This window comes from Ursus maritimus, unplaced genomic scaffold (assembly GCF_017311325.1).
Source record: "Ursus maritimus isolate PB19 unplaced genomic scaffold, ASM1731132v1 scaffold_15, whole genome shotgun sequence".
Taxonomy (NCBI): Eukaryota; Metazoa; Chordata; class Mammalia; order Carnivora; family Ursidae; genus Ursus; species Ursus maritimus.
In genome coordinates, this window is record NW_024423897.1 from 57,534,554 (window position 1) to 57,551,517 (window position 16,964).

At 57.0% G+C, this 16,964-nt stretch overlaps 1 protein-coding gene across 1 annotated transcript; it reads left to right on the top strand.

The window, feature by feature from the left end:
- The first annotated feature begins 847 nt into the window (after nt 1-847).
- Nucleotides 848-2,010, top strand: LOC121102728 (GTPase KRas-like). Its single transcript, XM_040630185.1, has 5 exons — nt 848-988; nt 1,138-1,319; nt 1,402-1,504; nt 1,656-1,707; nt 1,967-2,010. Exons 1-5 carry the CDS (start codon nt 848-850, stop codon nt 2,008-2,010), a joined length of 522 nt encoding a protein of 173 aa, XP_040486119.1.
- The last annotated feature ends 14,954 nt before the right edge of the window (nt 2,011-16,964 follow it).

Here is a 16,964-nt window from a genome sequence, read left to right on the forward strand (position 1 = left end):
ATGCAGTGTGAACCCAGACAGGGTGGGGTGCAGGTGAATAGGGGCAGGCGGTGGAGCTCTGTCTGCGGGCAGAGCGCAGCAGCTGGCTGTGTGAGTTAAAGCCTGGGGCCCCAGGGAGGCAGACCGAGAAGGCCACCAAAGCCATCACTGAGGTGCCACCAGGCAGGTGTGGACCGGGTCTTCCCAGGGGCAGGCAGAGACCCGTGTCATGAGGGGGCTGCCTTGGACCTCCGAACCTGGGTGGCCCCTGTGACAGTGGTGGTCCTCAAAGGGCGGCTGTGTCCCAGGGGGCCTGGGACACCTGGCCAGGAACCGTATACCCATGTATTGTTTCTTACACACCGGTGTCACGAACGCCTCCAGGAAATCCTTGAGTCCTGAACAGAAACTATCCCCCTTTCTGGTCGCCTTCCCAAGAGGGTGGGGAAAGGGTCCGCTCAGTCTGGGTCCCCAGTGGCTGTTGTGAGTGGCGAACCCTGAATCAGTAACTCGCAAGGGAACACATAACCTGAGTCGTGTCTCTTTCTCAGCAATGTGTCTGTCTGGGTCTCCCCGGGGCATGGAGCAGAATCCCAAGGACAGCTTGCACGTTGTATCTTGAAAGAGGAAGGTGGTCCCGTATCCTGAGATGGTGAACAGAGGCTCAATCAAAGGCCGCTGAGAATTAGAGCGAGGACAGGGTTAAGACAAAGCACACACACCTGTTCAATTCCTACCAAGACAGCGAGGAGCTGTGAGGGCGAGGCCCAGATGAAGGCTCAGCGTGAGACAGATCTGCTGATTCAGAGAACAGCAGCCAGGAGGCTGACCAGAACGTTCTCCAGTGCCCCAGCGATGTGAGGCAAGAATGGGCCTCAGGATCTGTGCTGAGGAAGGCGGGCGCTGGCGCTGTGGGGAGAGCACCTTGACCTTCCAGCTCACCCAGAATCACGTGGGGGATGAGCGTGAGCCCAGCACGCCGCTCCTGTCCCCAGCCATGAGTCCTGATGTGGGCCTGTCTCCCCGTGCTCTGTAGGATGCTGTCCCCTCCTTGTGGGAGCTGGGCGCGGGCAGGAGAGGGGCCTGGGAGGGGCTGGGGTTGGATGGCCCCATCCTAGGTGAGGTGGGTGGGGGTCCTGAGGCCCTGTCCTCCCGCAGAACTCCTATCAGAGGCAAGTGGTTATGGATGGTGAGTCGTGCCCGCTGGACTTTCTGGACACGCGGCCGGCAGGCCTCAGCGCCGTGGGAGACCAGGACGTGCGCACTGCAGAAGGCTTCCTGTGTGTGCTTGCCAGCAACAGCACCACGTCCTTCGAGGACATCCGCCTCCCTGCCCCTCTGTTTCTCCTCCTGTCTCTCTGTCAGGGTCCTGTGCAGCTGAGCCTACAGCCCAGCAAATAGCTCCCACCTTCTTCCTTGCAGGGAGCAGATCAAGGCAGTGAAGGACTCCAGCGAAGGCTGCGGTCCCAGCTCCGGGACTGGCTGGGACGCTCCAGGAACCAGCGACCCAGCGGCCTCTAGCGCTGTAAGTGTCCCCAGACGGCAGAGCAGCTGGGGAGGCCGGGACCAGGATCTGGGCTGACACAGCTCCAGGGAGAGGCGGGGGTCCCTGGAGAGAGCTGCCCTGATCTGAGCCAGAGTGGCAACCCTGGGGCCCTGGCCCCTGTGCCCCACAGAGCCCCATGGCCCTTGTACATCCTGCCCTCCTCATGGGCTGTTGGGGACAAGGTTGGTAGGCCAGATAGGAGTGGGACATGGGATGTTCAAGCTGGGAGCCAGACCAGGGGCCCAGCTTGTGGGGGAGCTTCTGAGGAGCCAGCTGCCCCACGGGGGTAGCCCTGGGGCTGCAGGATGAGCAGGGCCTCCATCCCTGTGTGGGGGATGTGGGGTGGGGAGAGGGTGGGGAAGGGCTGGATCCCGCGCCCCTCCCCCCAACCTGCTAGGCCACCAGGCCAATTCCCGCTCTGAGGCATCCCCTTCTTCCTAGGGCGTGAGGACGCCTTCCAGACCCTGGTGTGGGAGATCCTGTAGCACGAGGTGGGAAAACCGAGCTCACCCGAGTAGGGTGGCCCTGGCCGCATGGGCCGCAAGTGCCTGCTCTCCTGCCGTCACTTCCAGGCCCCCTCTGACATCCCCGCAGGCCCTCTGTGCCCCAGAGCACAGGTAGGGGGCCTGGAGGTGCAAGATGCCAGGAGGAGGAGGGGAAAGAGGAAGGAGGAGGGGAAGGAAGGAAGGAAGCTCTGCCTGAGCCCTGCCAGCCCACCCTACCTGGACAGAATGACCACAGGCCTCCCAGGATGCTTTGCACAGATGCAGTGAACTGAGGCCACCAGCACCCCAGGGGTCAGTCTCCTCCCAGCCCTGTCCTGGCCCTTTGGCCACAGGCTGAGTCCCAGTCAATTCTTGGCTGGTCTCGACCCTGGCGTCGGGCAGAGATTGGAAGGCACCTAGGACCCTCAGCTTTGTGTGCCTGGAGCCCCTCTGCGGGGACAGCTGCAGAGACTGGTCAGGCGGCCTAGGCCAAGCCTCCCTCTTCCCTCTGTGTGTCTATCTTGGGCTTCCTGCAAAGAGCTCTGGGCTCTGCAGGAACAGGCTCACTTTGCATTTGAACACAACAACCCTTTATTGAACTCTCAACAGCAAAGAGGGGCTCAGAACCAAGGGTGTGGCCTTCCCCTGGGGAGGGAGACCTGCTTCTCCTTTAGGGGAATGCTTACATCCCCATGGGCATGGGAGTTAGTGTCCCCCACCCTGGAGCTTGTGCTGACTCTGCGGGGGTGGCATGTTTCCTGAGTGTGGCCCCCCACCCCAGGGGCAGGCGCTGAGTACTGCAGACCTGAGGGGGAGCCACAGCATTGGGGTTCCCGGGCAGGTCCCAGCACATCTGCATGGCCTCGGCCTCTGCCCTCTTGCTGGCAGGTGACTGCTGGAGACCTGGCCTCTGGAGGCACCTGCCTCCTACCGTGGGGTGGTGGGGGCGGGGGGACCTACCTACCTGGCCCTGCTACGCCTTAGCTGGGGTGGCCTGTGGTTCCCAGTGCTGCCCTAGGTTGGAGACATGGATCTGTGGGGCCTGCCCAAGTGGCCTCATAGAGCTCTGAGAGGGCTCGCCAGCCTTGGGCCAGAACCCAGGACTGGCCAGGGCCACGGGGGGCTTGTTCCCATCACTCTTCATTCTCGTCCTGGGGGGCTTGTATCCTCTGTGCTCCCCAAGGGCCTGGGGCCAGGCCAGTTGAGGTCCCCCTCGGTCGGGGACTTGTGCCTCCTGAGGGGGATGCTGTACTCCAGGAAGGCCAGTGTGAAGAGGCAGGACATGGTGCTGGCGGCCAGAGCCTCAGGGTCCCCACGCTCAGCATCACACTCTGCTTCGGAGGCCAGGGAGCATGAGGCTTCCCCGTGGTCACAGAGCTCAGACGGTCCCGGGCAGGGGCGAGGCCTTGGGGCTACTGGATCAGCTCTGCCCTGCCTTTGTCTTGGCTGCGCCGGTCACTCCGCAGAGAGGGGCTGGGCTGCAGGGGCACAGGGCAGGAAGGGTGTCATGAGCCCTACAGCTTGCTCTTTAGCGAGCTGGGGGGACCCCGTCCTGGGAGTTCCAGGGGCGTTCTGGGGCCTGGTCTGTGGTTGGTCACTGGGCTGTCCTGGGTAGGCACTGAGGGGAAAGGGACCCACTGTTGTGGCTTCAAGCCGATGTCTGGTGGCCACCTGCCTGCACCCTCCTGGTGCGCTGGGAGATTGGGGAGAGAATTCCATCACTCTGGGGGCAGCTGGGCCAGCGAGGTGTCCTGGGCTGGGGGCTGCCAGGCCAGAACCTGAGCCCCTGGGACTTCCAGCTGCAGGTATGCAGCCGTGGGCTCCCTGGACGTTCACTTCTGCAACGGCTCCTGGGCCTGGAGGTTGGCCAGGCCCGGAAAGGGCCCGGCTGCTCACGCTGGGTGGCAGGGCCTGGGATGTCAGCCCTTCCACTCTGGGGAGTGTCTGAATGCTAGGAGGCAGGAGGAGGGACCTGGGGGTCCGGGACACTTGCTCCAGGCCCAGGGGCGTTGTGGAGAACTCTTCAGGGCCCGCTGCAAGGAGGCAGACTGCGTTAGTGTCTCTACCAGGCTCTTTGTCCCCACATGGCTGGACCCCAGGGTGTGCTCATGGTTCCCTGTGTCCACCTGGCCTGCCCGTGACAAAACCCTCCAGGCTGCTGATGGCCAGCCCCTGCAATGAGTGACCCCACTGCCTGGCCCTGGCCTGGGTTCCCCATGGTTGGAGAAGAAAAGGAGAGGGTCAGAGCTGAGGAGGAAGGCACTGGGGGCTCTGTCCACCGTGTGCTGCCCCAGGAGGGTGAATCGAGAGGGGACGGGGCCCTGAGCCCAGCTCTGGGGGGAGGCAGGTCGCACTTCATCCTTCACAGCTGGGCCACGGAGGCCGAAGCTGTCTGAGCACCAGCTCATCCTCTAGGGCCGGGGCTGGTACAGGGTGTCCTGCAGAAACTCCCGATGACCTTCCAGGGGAAGCTTCAGGAGGTGTTCTGGCCAATGGGTGTGAGGCAGGCCCAGAGGGGCCCACCCTGCTGCCCCAGGGTGCCTCCCAGGGACCCCTTCTGGGGTGCCCCTGTGCCCAGGAGTGTCGTGGACAGAGCTGTGGCGGGGGTGGGGGGGACCCATGCCTGCTGCTCCTATGCAGGCTGCCTCCAACCCGCCTGCCAGCCTCCGTCTCTCCATAGAGGAGTGCACGCTCCTCGATCCTCAAAGCAGTGGGCCAACGCCCCTGCCCCCCATCCTCGGACACACCCGGGCTCCCATGGGCTCACTTACTGCTGCGCACCTTGAGGACGGTGTTGCCATGGCTGTGAGTACACACTCCCCTTCCAGGATGTAGGCGTCTCAGAGCTTCAGAGTGAGCGAGAAGGGGGACAGCAGGGGTGTGAGGAGCGGCCTCAGTGGGGCCCACGGGGGTCTCAGCCCGGGCTAGGGTCTCCCACCTGCCCAGAGCCCCTGTTGCCCCCCTGGCTGCATCATAGGAGGCCCCGCAGCCCCTCCTGCAGGTGCACTCCTCCCGGGGAAGATGGGGCTCCTGAGGACTCTGGGTGGTACGGGCCTGGCTACACGACCCACAAACCTGGGGGGCCAGAGCCTCTGCCCCACACTCGGTGGCCACACGCCCTGTGAGGACTCCAGGCTGGCTGCAGAAGGGGCCGAGGGCCTGTCCATTCCCTAGGCTGACCTGGGGGAGCTGAGACAGAGACAGCCCTTCCCCGGGAACCTCGTCAAGGGGGCCTCTCGAGTTCTGCAGGGTGGGTCTGGTCTGGGAGCCTCAGCCTTAGGGCCTCCGGGTCAGACCTGGCTGGTCTGGAGTGTGGGGCTGATCTCGGCCCTCCCCGGGGGCCAGGGGCAGGGAGCAGGTCTGGAACCAGGTCTGCTTGGGTGGCCTTGCCCGGTCGATGAAACACTGAAGGAACCACTTGGTGGTGTAAATGCCAGTGCACATCTGTTCCTCGTCCTGGTGGAAGGGCAGAAGGATGCTCAGGACCCAGCCAGCGGCCCCCACCCTCCTTGGGCCAGGGCCCCGTGCAGCCAGGTGGACACAATTCCATGGCCCCATTCAGCCCTGAGGGTGCCCCTGGACCCAGCAGGAGAAGGAACAGGACAGCAAACTCTGGGCAGCTTTGGCAGGGCTCTGCTTGCCCCCATCCCTGCCCGGGGCAATGGGGACAAGGCCTCTGGGCATCTTTTACTTGCCAGGTACTTCTTCAACCTTGGGAATGCTTTGTCTAGTATGAGCTCGTGATGGCCCTGGAATCTCAGTAGTTTGGGGAACCCTGGAATGAAGAAGCCTGAGAAGGTCCCAGGCCCCCCAGCAATCAGGGCCTTCTCCCCCACAAGGTAGGGGTGAGTCCTGAGAGGTGTCACCTCTCCCGTGCCCTGACTCCCATGTGTGCCCACAGCCCTCCCGAGCATGGGCTGGATCTGCTCTTCCCAGACAGCAGGACTGCAATCCAGGCCGGGTAGGGGGGCAGGGGCCGAGAACCCTCCTCGTCACAGACACCCAGCTGGGTGGGTGCCCTGGGCTGAGGACCAGGCCCATCTGACCAAGCAACTCTTTCCTGCAGTGGTTCCAGCAGGGGGTCCCCAGCACGGAGGGGCAGGGAGTGCAGTCCACGGGGAGGGAGGTGGGGGTGTGCAGGGACATCTCCTGGGCTTGGGAGCCAGGCTGGGGGCCCATGGGAGCGGGAGATGCTGGCACCTGGGCTTCGTCTAGCTGTGGACTGATGGGGGTAACTGGGGGGCAAGCCGGCAGCCAGACAGGAAGCTGAAGGACCCACAGGAGTGGTTTGCAAAGGGTGGGGTCTGTGGTCATGGCTGCAGGACCCCGAAAGCCAACTGGGGAGGTGATGCCCTTTGCTAGTGGGGAGGAGGGCTGGGTGGGGGTCCTCACCTGCCCCACTGCTGGAGCAGCCCTGAGCTCCGAGTTCCATCCAGGCGCCCAGCTGGTCCCCTGCCGTGCATGGCATGTAGAATGTGTCCTCCGTGGACAGGAACATCAGCAGGACCCCCACGATCTGGCTGATGCCCTGGCAGTAGAGCCAGACCCGAATGGAACGAGGCCACCTTGACATAGTGGAGGTCAGGGTCATGGGAACCTCCCTCCCCGCAGAGGTTCTGATTCCTAGGAAGGTCTCCTCAGGATCCAGACCTGAGTTTTAAGACAACAGCGGTGCACACTAGAGCCCCTGGCAGCCCCTGCAGTGAGGTCTGCACCCCAGCCCTGGCCTCAGTCCTAGAGTAGAGAGCCCCTCCCTTGTGTCTCTGGGACAATGGGAGCTGGAGTCCTAACTATGTGTCCTGGTGGGTCACGACTACTCTTGACAAAGGACACCCACGGGGCAGCAGGCCTCTCACGGGGGAGACTCAGGGTGTTGTACATGGAATAGGCCCAGAGCACGTGGAACAGGGCTGGCTGCCTAGGAAAAGGGAGAGCTGGGTGGGTGGCTCTTGTCTGGCCGACCCGCACAGTGAGACCCCCAAGTGCAGAATCCAGCCACACGGGACCAGCGGTCTCAAGGGCACCTGAGTGGGTGCGGTTTCTTTGGGGTCAGGTCTACACACAGTGACGGGCAGCTTTCTCAGACATACAGTGTGATGGAGTTTATTTTCATTCTGGTGTTTTCTGTTTGCCTCCACGAAAGCTCCCACTGTGGGACCGGCAGCTCCTGGGTCTTCACTGAGCAGCCAGCTAGGCCCCTCCAGCCCTGGAGCAGCCGCCCCACCCTGAATGTCCCCTTTGTTGCCAGTCACTCCCCCCTGCACCGCTCCCCGCAGCCCCTGAGGCCTCCCCTCCCCCTTGGTCTGGCCTGTTCCAGATGTCCTGTGAACACAACCATGCACGATCTGGCTTCCTTCCCTGAGCCAAGCGCAGCCGAGCTGCAGCCCTGGCATCCAGCACATCCGTAGCGTGGTCCTTTGTGTCCCTGAATTGTCCTCTGTGTTACGGATTGCCAGGGTCTGTTCATCGAAGGGCTTGTTGGGTGCTTCCAGGGTTGAGCCATCATGAACAAGAAGGGAAGTTTCATGCAGGATAAAGGATTTCAAACCAGTTGGGTCAAAATCTATGAGCACGTTGGGGTGATGGTGAAGCCGTGTTAAGCTTTGTAAGGAGCTGCTGGACTGCCTTCCAGCCTGGCTGCGTGACCCTGCACCCCAGCTCCCGCTGCCCCCTTGGGCGCCAGCACTGGGTGCCCCCAGCCTTCCTGACAGGGGTGTGTGGCGGGCGGGGTGTCTCCAGGTGGTGCAAAGGTTCACCGTCTTTTCACGTGTTGCTCTGACCCCCCCACACACACTGGATGAATGCACATCGGTGTGTGTGCGTGTGTGTGTGTGCGTGCGCGTGTGTGCACGTGTGTGCGCGTGTGTGTGCATCTTCCTCGCTCAAGTGTCCATTCACATCTTGTGTCCACCGTGTGCTGAGACGTGTGTTTGATCACAGAGCCACGCATCCTCAGTCTGCAAGGGCCCCGCGTTTGGTGCACAAATGGGAACACGTGTCCGCCCGCCTAGCTTTCCTTCTTGCTCTCTGAATGGGGCCTTGTGCAGAGAGCAAGTTCTGATTGAGATAAACTCCAATTTGTCCACGATTTCTCTCGTCTGTCTTCTCCCCGCTGACCAGCCTCTTCCTTCACGAACACGGTCTGACCCCCCTCTGGCGTTCTGGTTTCCTAATGCCCGGGATGCGTCACGGCCCCCCTGTAACGCGGGGAAGGGTTGAGCATGGAGTTGCACACGGATTGCAGCTGGGCCCAAGTTCACACAAGGAACAGGCTGCTTTCGAGGATGGCAGCAGGTCGGCCTGAAAGGCAAACTGTTTACCATGAGGCCATTAAAGAAAGCTCACGATCCTGTGTCCATGTGTGCCCGGGGCTGGGCCTGGCTTCACGTCGGGGCCCTTCTCCGTGAGGCTCGCAGCGCAGTGGTCATAGGGGGATGCAGGTTTGGGGTGGTGCCTGGGGGCCTCAGGGCTGCTGGAGGCTGCCCCCCGGGACCAGGCATCGCAGGAGAGCCGTGACCCGGCCGCACTCGGAAGGCCAAGCCGCTCACAGGGGCCACCCAGGTTCTGTGGTACAAGGCACCCCCTCGGTGGAAGAACATAGCATCTTGTCGTGAGGCCTCTTGTCCAAGCCTGCCTGGCGGCTCCTCCGTGCCAGTCTTCACTGCCCTCCAGGTCGGCCCCTCTGGGAACCCAGGCCTTGAAGCACACAGCCCACTGTTGAGCTCTCCACACAGCTCCCCCTCCTGCCCCTATTCACCTGCACCATAATCTGTCCAGGCTCAAACTGCATTCCTGTCCCTCCGGCTAGGCTCCCGCATCAGCAGGGCCTACGCCAGCACAGGGGGACTCAACAGGAAACCATTGGGAGCTGTGGCGGCCCTGGCCTGGGGTGTCACTGACCCTCAGGCCTTCGCCCTAGACCAGACCGCCCTCCTATAGAAAGAGCACCACCTTCCCAGAGCCCCTCCTCCTCGGGAGTCCTGCTGACTGACTGGACCCACCATCTGAATGCAGGAGGCAGACATGTGGCCCTCCCAGAAGCAAGTGTGGAGGCCCCTCCTCGGAGTGCCCAGGGGCCTGGCCCAAGGCCTGGCTCCATTGCTGCCCTCGTCCTGGGTTTGCCTCCTGGGTCTCTTGGCTCCAGCCCAGCCCAGACTCTGGCCCTCAGAGGGCTCCAGGGGACCAGGCCCTGACCTGGGGAGATGGGTCCTGCCTCCAGAGAGGCGTTCTTGCAAACACAATCCACCCCCGAGATGGATGAAGGAGGGCCCAGGGGACTCGCTGCAGAAAGCCATGACGGTCCGTGAGCCTGCACAGCGAGAGCTCAGCATCTTCCCGTGGGTCCCGGGGAGCCCCTGCTGGGTGTGCCTGAAACAGAGGGGGCCTGTGGTGGGGGTCCTGTCAGAGCCGGGGCCATGGGGGAAAGGAGGGAGCAGAACGGCTCCTTTCTCCCCTGCATCCTCAGGGAGCCCAGGACCCTCTGAAAATGGCCCAGCATGAAAGGCAGGACCTGTCTGCCCCAGGGGAGCCGCCTGACAGCCTCCCCTGCTTCTACCAGTGATGCGCCCCGCCTGGCTCCCCTGCTCCTGCTGGCAACGTGCCCACTTGGGCTCACCTGCTGGACTGCGGCTCTGCTCCCTGCCTGGGCCATATCTGCTCTTGCTGCTTAGGATTCCGTTTGGGTCGGAGCTGCTCACACCTGCCTGTGATCCCCGCCTCGGCCTCCGGTGCTCCTGCTGCCTGTGGTCCCCACCTGGGCCTCATCGGCTACTGACAACTATGATCCCCGATGGACCCTCACCCGCTACGCATGCCTAGGACCCTCCCCCGGGTCTCCCTTGTGTCCGATGACTCTGGTCCTTGTCTGGGCTGAATGGGCCCATCCTTGGCTCTGGTCCACACCTGGGCCTCCCCTGTGCCTGCAGGCTATGGTCCCCGCCCCTGCAGTGGGTGCTCCTCGTGTCAATGGTCCCTCTCTGGACCTCACCTGAATGTAATTGTCTATGATGTTGGCCCATTCCAAGGCCAGCAGGGTCTCCAGGTCCTCTTCCATGGTGCTGCAAACCAAACACATCCAAATTGGACCCTGCGTGAAAAATTTCAGAGAACAAAGGGGTCTTCTCCCTGCGGGCAGATCCCCAGTCTGTCTGAGCCCAGAGTGGAGAAAACCCTCCTGCTCTGGGTCGGGGGTGGGGGGAAGTGCTGGGCCGGTGGATCCCACGCAGGCCCTCCCACTCTGTAGCACTCCTGCCTCAAGACTCCCTTCCCAGACACTATCCCAGGACACGCTGTCACACTGAGATGACAGTCTCTTCACCTCGTTACCAGGAGCACAGGGGGGCCCAGGAGGCTCTGGGGAACTGCTGACCTGATGCTTGGTGTGGCGTCCCCCAGCCCTGGGCCAGTAGTATGAGGCTGGCTGGCAGGGCCAGCCAGGGAGTGTTCCTGCGTGTTTGGGGGGTGTGTGTGGATCAAAGGTGTCTCTGAGATCCCACAAGCACAGGGGACAAAAGGGAAAAAGCAATGAACTGGACATCATGCACAGGAACCACTTTGCCAGCAAGAGTGTGAACAAACTCCTCACCCCGAATACAGGGATTGTGAATTGCCCAAGGAGGGGTGTAGGGGAGAGCAGGAGGGGCTTCGTGTTCCCTGTTCCTGTGGAGCATGCTGGCTCCTGGCCCAGGAGGCTAGGACTGGGGCAGCAGGTGGCAGCCCTCAGCCCACGGAGCTGTGGAAGGGCTGCACGCGCCGGCTCATGGTCAGTGCTTGGGCGTCAGGGGTTCTCAGCCACAGCCCGGAGGCCATCGCCGCCCACCCGGAGCCCGCAGGCCCCGCAGCGGCCCAAAGGCAGCAGGGAGCAGCTCACACTCACCTGTGACCTGCCGCTGTGAGAGCTGCACCTCCTGTCTACACGGGGGTCCTGCGGGGAGCGGGGCAGAGCAACTGTGGCAGAGCCAGGGACAGAGAGGGGGAGCACCTCCAACTGCCTGGGGACAAGAGCAAAGTGCGCGCCAGGCAGTGGTGGAACCCGGGGGCGCCACAGTTCTGCCCACAGTGGGTCCCTCATCATCAGTGCAGGTCAGCGGGGTCCTGTCAGCACTTAGCCCTTCACCCTGAAGGTCAAGCTCCTGGGAGGGTCCTGGCACCACGCACGGTGGGAAGGGGAGGCTTGGCATCTTCCCACCATCCTTAGCTCCCATGCTCAGGCCCTGCAGGCATCCCCCCTTCTAGGTAGACTGTGTGTCACAAATGTCCTCCTACCCCCCTCCTACCCCCCCAGGGTTTACAGCACGCGTTTTGCACTTAAGAACATTCGAGTGGCTCCCGGTCGGCTGAGTCAGTTGAGTTCCAGCTCTTGGTTTGGCTCAGTTCATGATCTTACGGGTTGAAAGCTTAACCGTGTGTTGGGCCCCGGACTCAGGTGGGAGTCTACTTGAGATTCTCTCTCCCTTTGCCCCTCCCTCTGTGCTAGTTCTTTCTCTCTCTCTCAAAGAAATTTTTTCAAAGATTAACATTGAAGAACATTTGAGAAATGTTTATCCCTTCTGAAGAGGTGTCTTCATATTAGGAATGGCTGTATATTTGCCTTTCATGGATCCACTGTGATTTCTTTTAGAAGCCCCTGTTCTTTAATATTTATCGAAGTACAGTCAACACAGAATGTTACATTAGTCTCAGGAGTACAACTTAGTGATTGGACAATCCTGTCCATCACTCGGCGCTCTCCAGGAGAAATGTACTCACCATCTGTCCCTGCACAAAGTTATTGCAATACTATTGCCTCTCTTCCCTGTGCTTACTTTTTGAATTTCTGTGACTGATTTGTTTTAGAACTAGAAGTTTAGAGCTCTTAATTTGCTTCATCTCTATTGCCCATCCCCCACCCACTTCCCCTCTGGCAAATCAACCAACGAAGTACATGACATTCACAAGAGAAATGATAAAAACCATATGATCATCTCAGTAGATGCACAAAAAACATTCGACAAAGTACAGCATCCTTTCTTGATGAGCACTCTGCACAGTATAGGGATAGAGGAACATACCTCAATATCATAAAAGCCATCCATGAAAAGCCACACTAATATCATTCTCAATGATATTGAACTGAGAGCTTTTCCCCTAAGGTCAGGAACATGACAGGGACGCCCACTATCACCACTGCTGTTCAACATAGTACTAGAAGTCTTAGCCTCAGCAACCAGACAACAAAAGAAATAAAAGGCATCCAAATTAGCAAAGAGGAAGTGAAACTTTCACTCTCCATGATGATAACATACTTTATGTGGAAACCCAAAGACTCCACCCCAGAACTGCTAGAACACATACAGGAATTCAGCAAAGTGGCAGGATATCAAACCAATGCACAGAAGTCAGTTGCATTTCTATACACCAACAATGAGACCAAAGAAAGAGAAATTAAGGAATCAGTCCCATTTAAATTGCACCAAATGCCCTAAGACGCCTAGGAATAAACCTAATCAAAGAAGTAAAGGATCTGTACTCCGATAACTACAAAACACTTATGAAAGAAATTGAGGAAGACAGAAAGAAATGGAAAAACATTCCATGCTCATGGATTGGAAGAACAAATATTGTTAAAGTGTCTATGCTACCCAGAGCAATCTACGTATTCAATGCAATCCTTATCAACATTCCATCAACGTTTTTCACAGAGCTGGAGCAAACAATCCTAAAGTTTGTATAGAACCAGAAAAAAGCCTCTATACCTAAAGGAATGTTGAGAAAGAAAACCAAAGCTGGTGGCATCACAATTCTGGATTTCAAGATCTACTATGAAGTTGTAATCACCAAGAAAGAACGGTACTGGCACAAAAACAGACACATAAATCAATGGAACAGAATAGAGAAGCCAGAAATGGTCCCTCAACTCTACGGTCAACTAGTCTTCGACAAAGCAGGAAAGACTATCCAATGGAAAAAAACCAGTCTCTTCAGTAATTGGTGTTGGGAAAATTGGACAGCCATAAGCAGAAGAATGAAACTGGACCATTTCCTTACACCACACACAAAAATAGACTCAAATGGATGAAAGACCTAAATGTGAGACAGGAATCCATCAAAATCCTAGAGGAGAACACAGGCAGCAACCTCTTCAACCTTGGCTGCAGAAACTTCTTGCTAGACACGTTTCCAAAGGCAAGGGAAACAAAAGCAAACATAAACTACTGGGACTTCATCAAGAGAAAAAGCTTTTGCACAGCAAAAGAAACAGCAGATGAAGCCAAAGACAACCTCCTGAATGGGAGAAGATGTTTGCAAATCTTATCAGATAAAGGGCTAGTATTCAAACTATAAAGAACTTATCAAACTCAGCACCGAAAACAAAAAATCCAGTCAAGAAATGGGCAGAAGACATGAACAGACATTTCTCCCAAGAAGACATACAAATGGCTGACACATGAAAAAAATGCTCAACATCACTCAGCATCAGGAAAATAGTGATCAAAACTATAAGATAGGACCTCACACTGGTCAGAGTGGCTAAAATTAACACCACAAGACACAACAGGTGTTGGCGAGGATGCGGAGAACGGGAACCCTCTTGCACTGTTGGTGGGAATGCAAACTGGTGCAGCCACTCTGGAAAACAGTATGGAGCTTCCTCAAAAAGCTAAAAATAGAGCTACCCCACGACCCAGCAATTACACTACTAGGTATTTACCCAAAGGATACAAAAATACTAATTCAAAGAGATAGAAGCACCCCAATGTTTATAGCAACATTATCTACAATAGCTAAATTATGAAGAGTCCAGATGTCCGTGGACTGATGAATGGATAAAGAAGATGTGTATACATACACACACACACACAATGAAATATTACTCATCCATCAAAAAAATGAAATCTTTTCATTTGCAATGCCATGGATGGAGCTGGGGTATTCTATGCTAAGTGAAATACGTCAGAGAAAGACAAATACCACGTGATTTCACTGATATGTAGAACTGAAGAAACAAAACAGACGAACATGGTGGGGGAGAGAGAGAGGCAAACCGGAAGTCAGACTCTTAACTGTAGAGAACACAGAGGGTTGAAGAAGGGAAGTGGACGGGGGTGGGTGATGGGCATTAAGGAGGGCACGTGTTGTGATGAGCACTGGATGTCATATGTAAGTGATGATCACTAAATTCTACTCCTGAAACCAATATTACCCTGTATGTTAACTAACTGGAATTTAAATAAAAACTTAAAACAACAACCAAAAAAACCCAAGGTGAACAAACCAGAATTAAATCTACATTTATGGGTTGGTTTGTAAGTCTGGTGTTTAAAGTGACTAACCACAGGGAGCTTCATCAATTTAATGAGCCAGCTTACAGGAAAAACCTGATGACAACCTCCTCTCTAAATCCACCGACAGTGATCATGGCATTTCACCAGGGAAGAGGTGTCCAGGAAGGTGAAAACTTGTCCAGTCCCGCCGTGGACCCCCGGCATGCCCAAGATCTGGTTACGACGGTTTGGAGGACAGCAGTGATGGCCCCATTCCACGCCCAGAGTCACACTGCTGCTGTCACCCTCAGACATCACTGGCAGGGGTTTGGCAGTGCAGGCAGGATATCGGGGTTGCAGCTGTGTACTCTCATAACCCTGCGTTCATAACGCCCTTTATAAAGTCTCTGGAAGCATAGCTCTTCTCCTAGCTGGTTACAAACGTGGGTGTGTTTACGTCCATCCCTTCTACTCTCAGTCTTCATCAGGCCTCCCAAATATGGAGAAGCACTCAATCCAAGTCACTTTTCAGATGTTTTAAGCCTGCGAATTAAAGTCCAATTATGTTGAGCCACTTAAGTGAGTTTACGCTGACATTTAAAAACAAAATAATTGTAAAAGCTTTTAAATGTGAAATGGAGATATTAACCTTGTTTTATTTTATTTACATTTATTATTCTTATTATTTTAAACCTTGTTTTAATTTAAAACCCTCGCATAGAGCATGAGGTTTTGTGCTTAGGTAGGGCCTGGCCGCGTCTCGTAAATGTCTGGAAGCCCCACGGAGAAAACCCTCCCATCAGACAGGTCCCTTCATTGCCAGGTGTTTCCCACGCCTTCCTGTAGGACCACCCACGGGCCGTGTCACCTGCATGGCACTGAACCTGCCACATCTCAGCTCTCTCATCGGCACAAAGAACGAGAGGCTCCTTCCTGGCCTGAAACATCGGTGGGTTTAGGAGAGCTCCTGATAAACATCACAGGCCACGTGAGGTGTGCTGAGCCGCTGCCTCTCACGTGACACGCAACGAGACACGACGGCTTCTTCTTTGCTTTCTCCTTCCCTGCCTGACACTGACAAAGAGTTCTTCCCACCGGGCCTCCCCATGCTCACGTCTGTCCAGATGTCAGGAGAAATGGCACAGGCTTCCAGCTGCAGTTTGGACTGGGGACCTCCCACACTCCTGAGAACGGCCTGCGAGTACCTGCCCCCAGTTCCCAGCTGGGCTGTGCAGGCAGCAGAGGGCCTGGTGGGTGAGCACAGCAGGCTGCATAGACAGTCACGAGGGCGCTCACAGTCAGCCTGAGCCAGAGCAGGGTAATGTTATCCCCCAAAGTCAGCAACAATCCCACGATGCTGCAGTGGGACCAGGAGGATGAATATGGCACAAGGCGGAGGTGGTCACCTGTAGCCTGGAGCTGAGCTGATCCCCTGCGCAGTTACCCCCCAGACAGTGTGCATGCTTGTGCGATTAATTCACTTCCTTGGAGAGTAACTGTTCCTTCTTTTCCCTTTCCCATCTTCACAGAGCTTTGCAAGTACAAGTTACAGACACGAGGGACTTCCATTAGACTCTTTGACTTCGGAGTCCACCCATGCCTGGAATACATAATAGGATCATATAGGGGAAAAGTTTGTAAAGGGACTAAGACCTCTAGATAATAGAAACTGGCAAAGTCTGTCTTACCTAGTCTTCCCTCTGCCTTTAGTTCGCTGGTCTGCAGCCTTGGAGTGGCGGCCTTCCTCGGGGCTACCACTCAGCTCCTGAAACAGCATCACACCGCAGTAGAAGCCCCCTGCCTTCTCCTGTCAACCCCAGGGCTTCACTGACCCTGAGATGCCTGGAGGGGAGCCCGCGCAGCACCGGGCCGGGGCCACACACAGTCAGGAGTCCAAGATCCAAGGGCAGGCCTCAACCCAGGAGGACTGTGGACAAGGGATAAAAGGCACCTGCAGGTCGATCTGGCAGGCAGTTCTGAGAGCCCGCTCCGTGCGGCTCAGAAAGTTCTGAGCCCGGCAGCGCTCCAGCTGTCCTCTGTCGTGACCTTGATAATCATCCTACACCGACTTTCCTGCTCGTCTCACTCCTCTCTGGTCCTTCATTCATGCTCCCTGGGATCATCTCCCAAATGAGGCAGGAGCACTCAAGGTCTTGTCCTAGTTCTACCTTTAGAGGCAACCAAGCTATGGCAACTGTATCCCTTTATTTAGTCACCAAATATTTATTGAGGACCTACTGTGTGTCAAATCTTTGTTGAGGACCTACCTGAGCCATCAAAGAAGAAAAAGATGTATGCGTGTCGCCTTGCCCTCCAGAGCTCTCAGTCTCGTGCATAATTAAACAACAAACAAGGAACAGATTCACATCCCTAGACTGTGGAAAAGGATTTTATGATCCAATTATTTGTGTCAGTTTTAGCTGCCTTCTCAAGCTAATCGGCGCCAGCTACTTCCACCCTCCACACTATGGTACTGGATTACCTCTGCAAGGTTTGCAAAGTCTCATGACCAACTGACCACCTCTGTATGTCTTTAAAAGAGATTGGAGAGGCTGCAAGAGGCAATAGATTATAAGAGCTTTATTACTATTTTTTTCTTTGCTGGTGCTTTTATGAGGACTTCTGCCCATGGGGGGGGGGATGAGAGACACTTTCCCTTCACTTCACATGCAGGAGAGATGGTGGTGCTCTGTCTCCAAGCTCTACGGACAT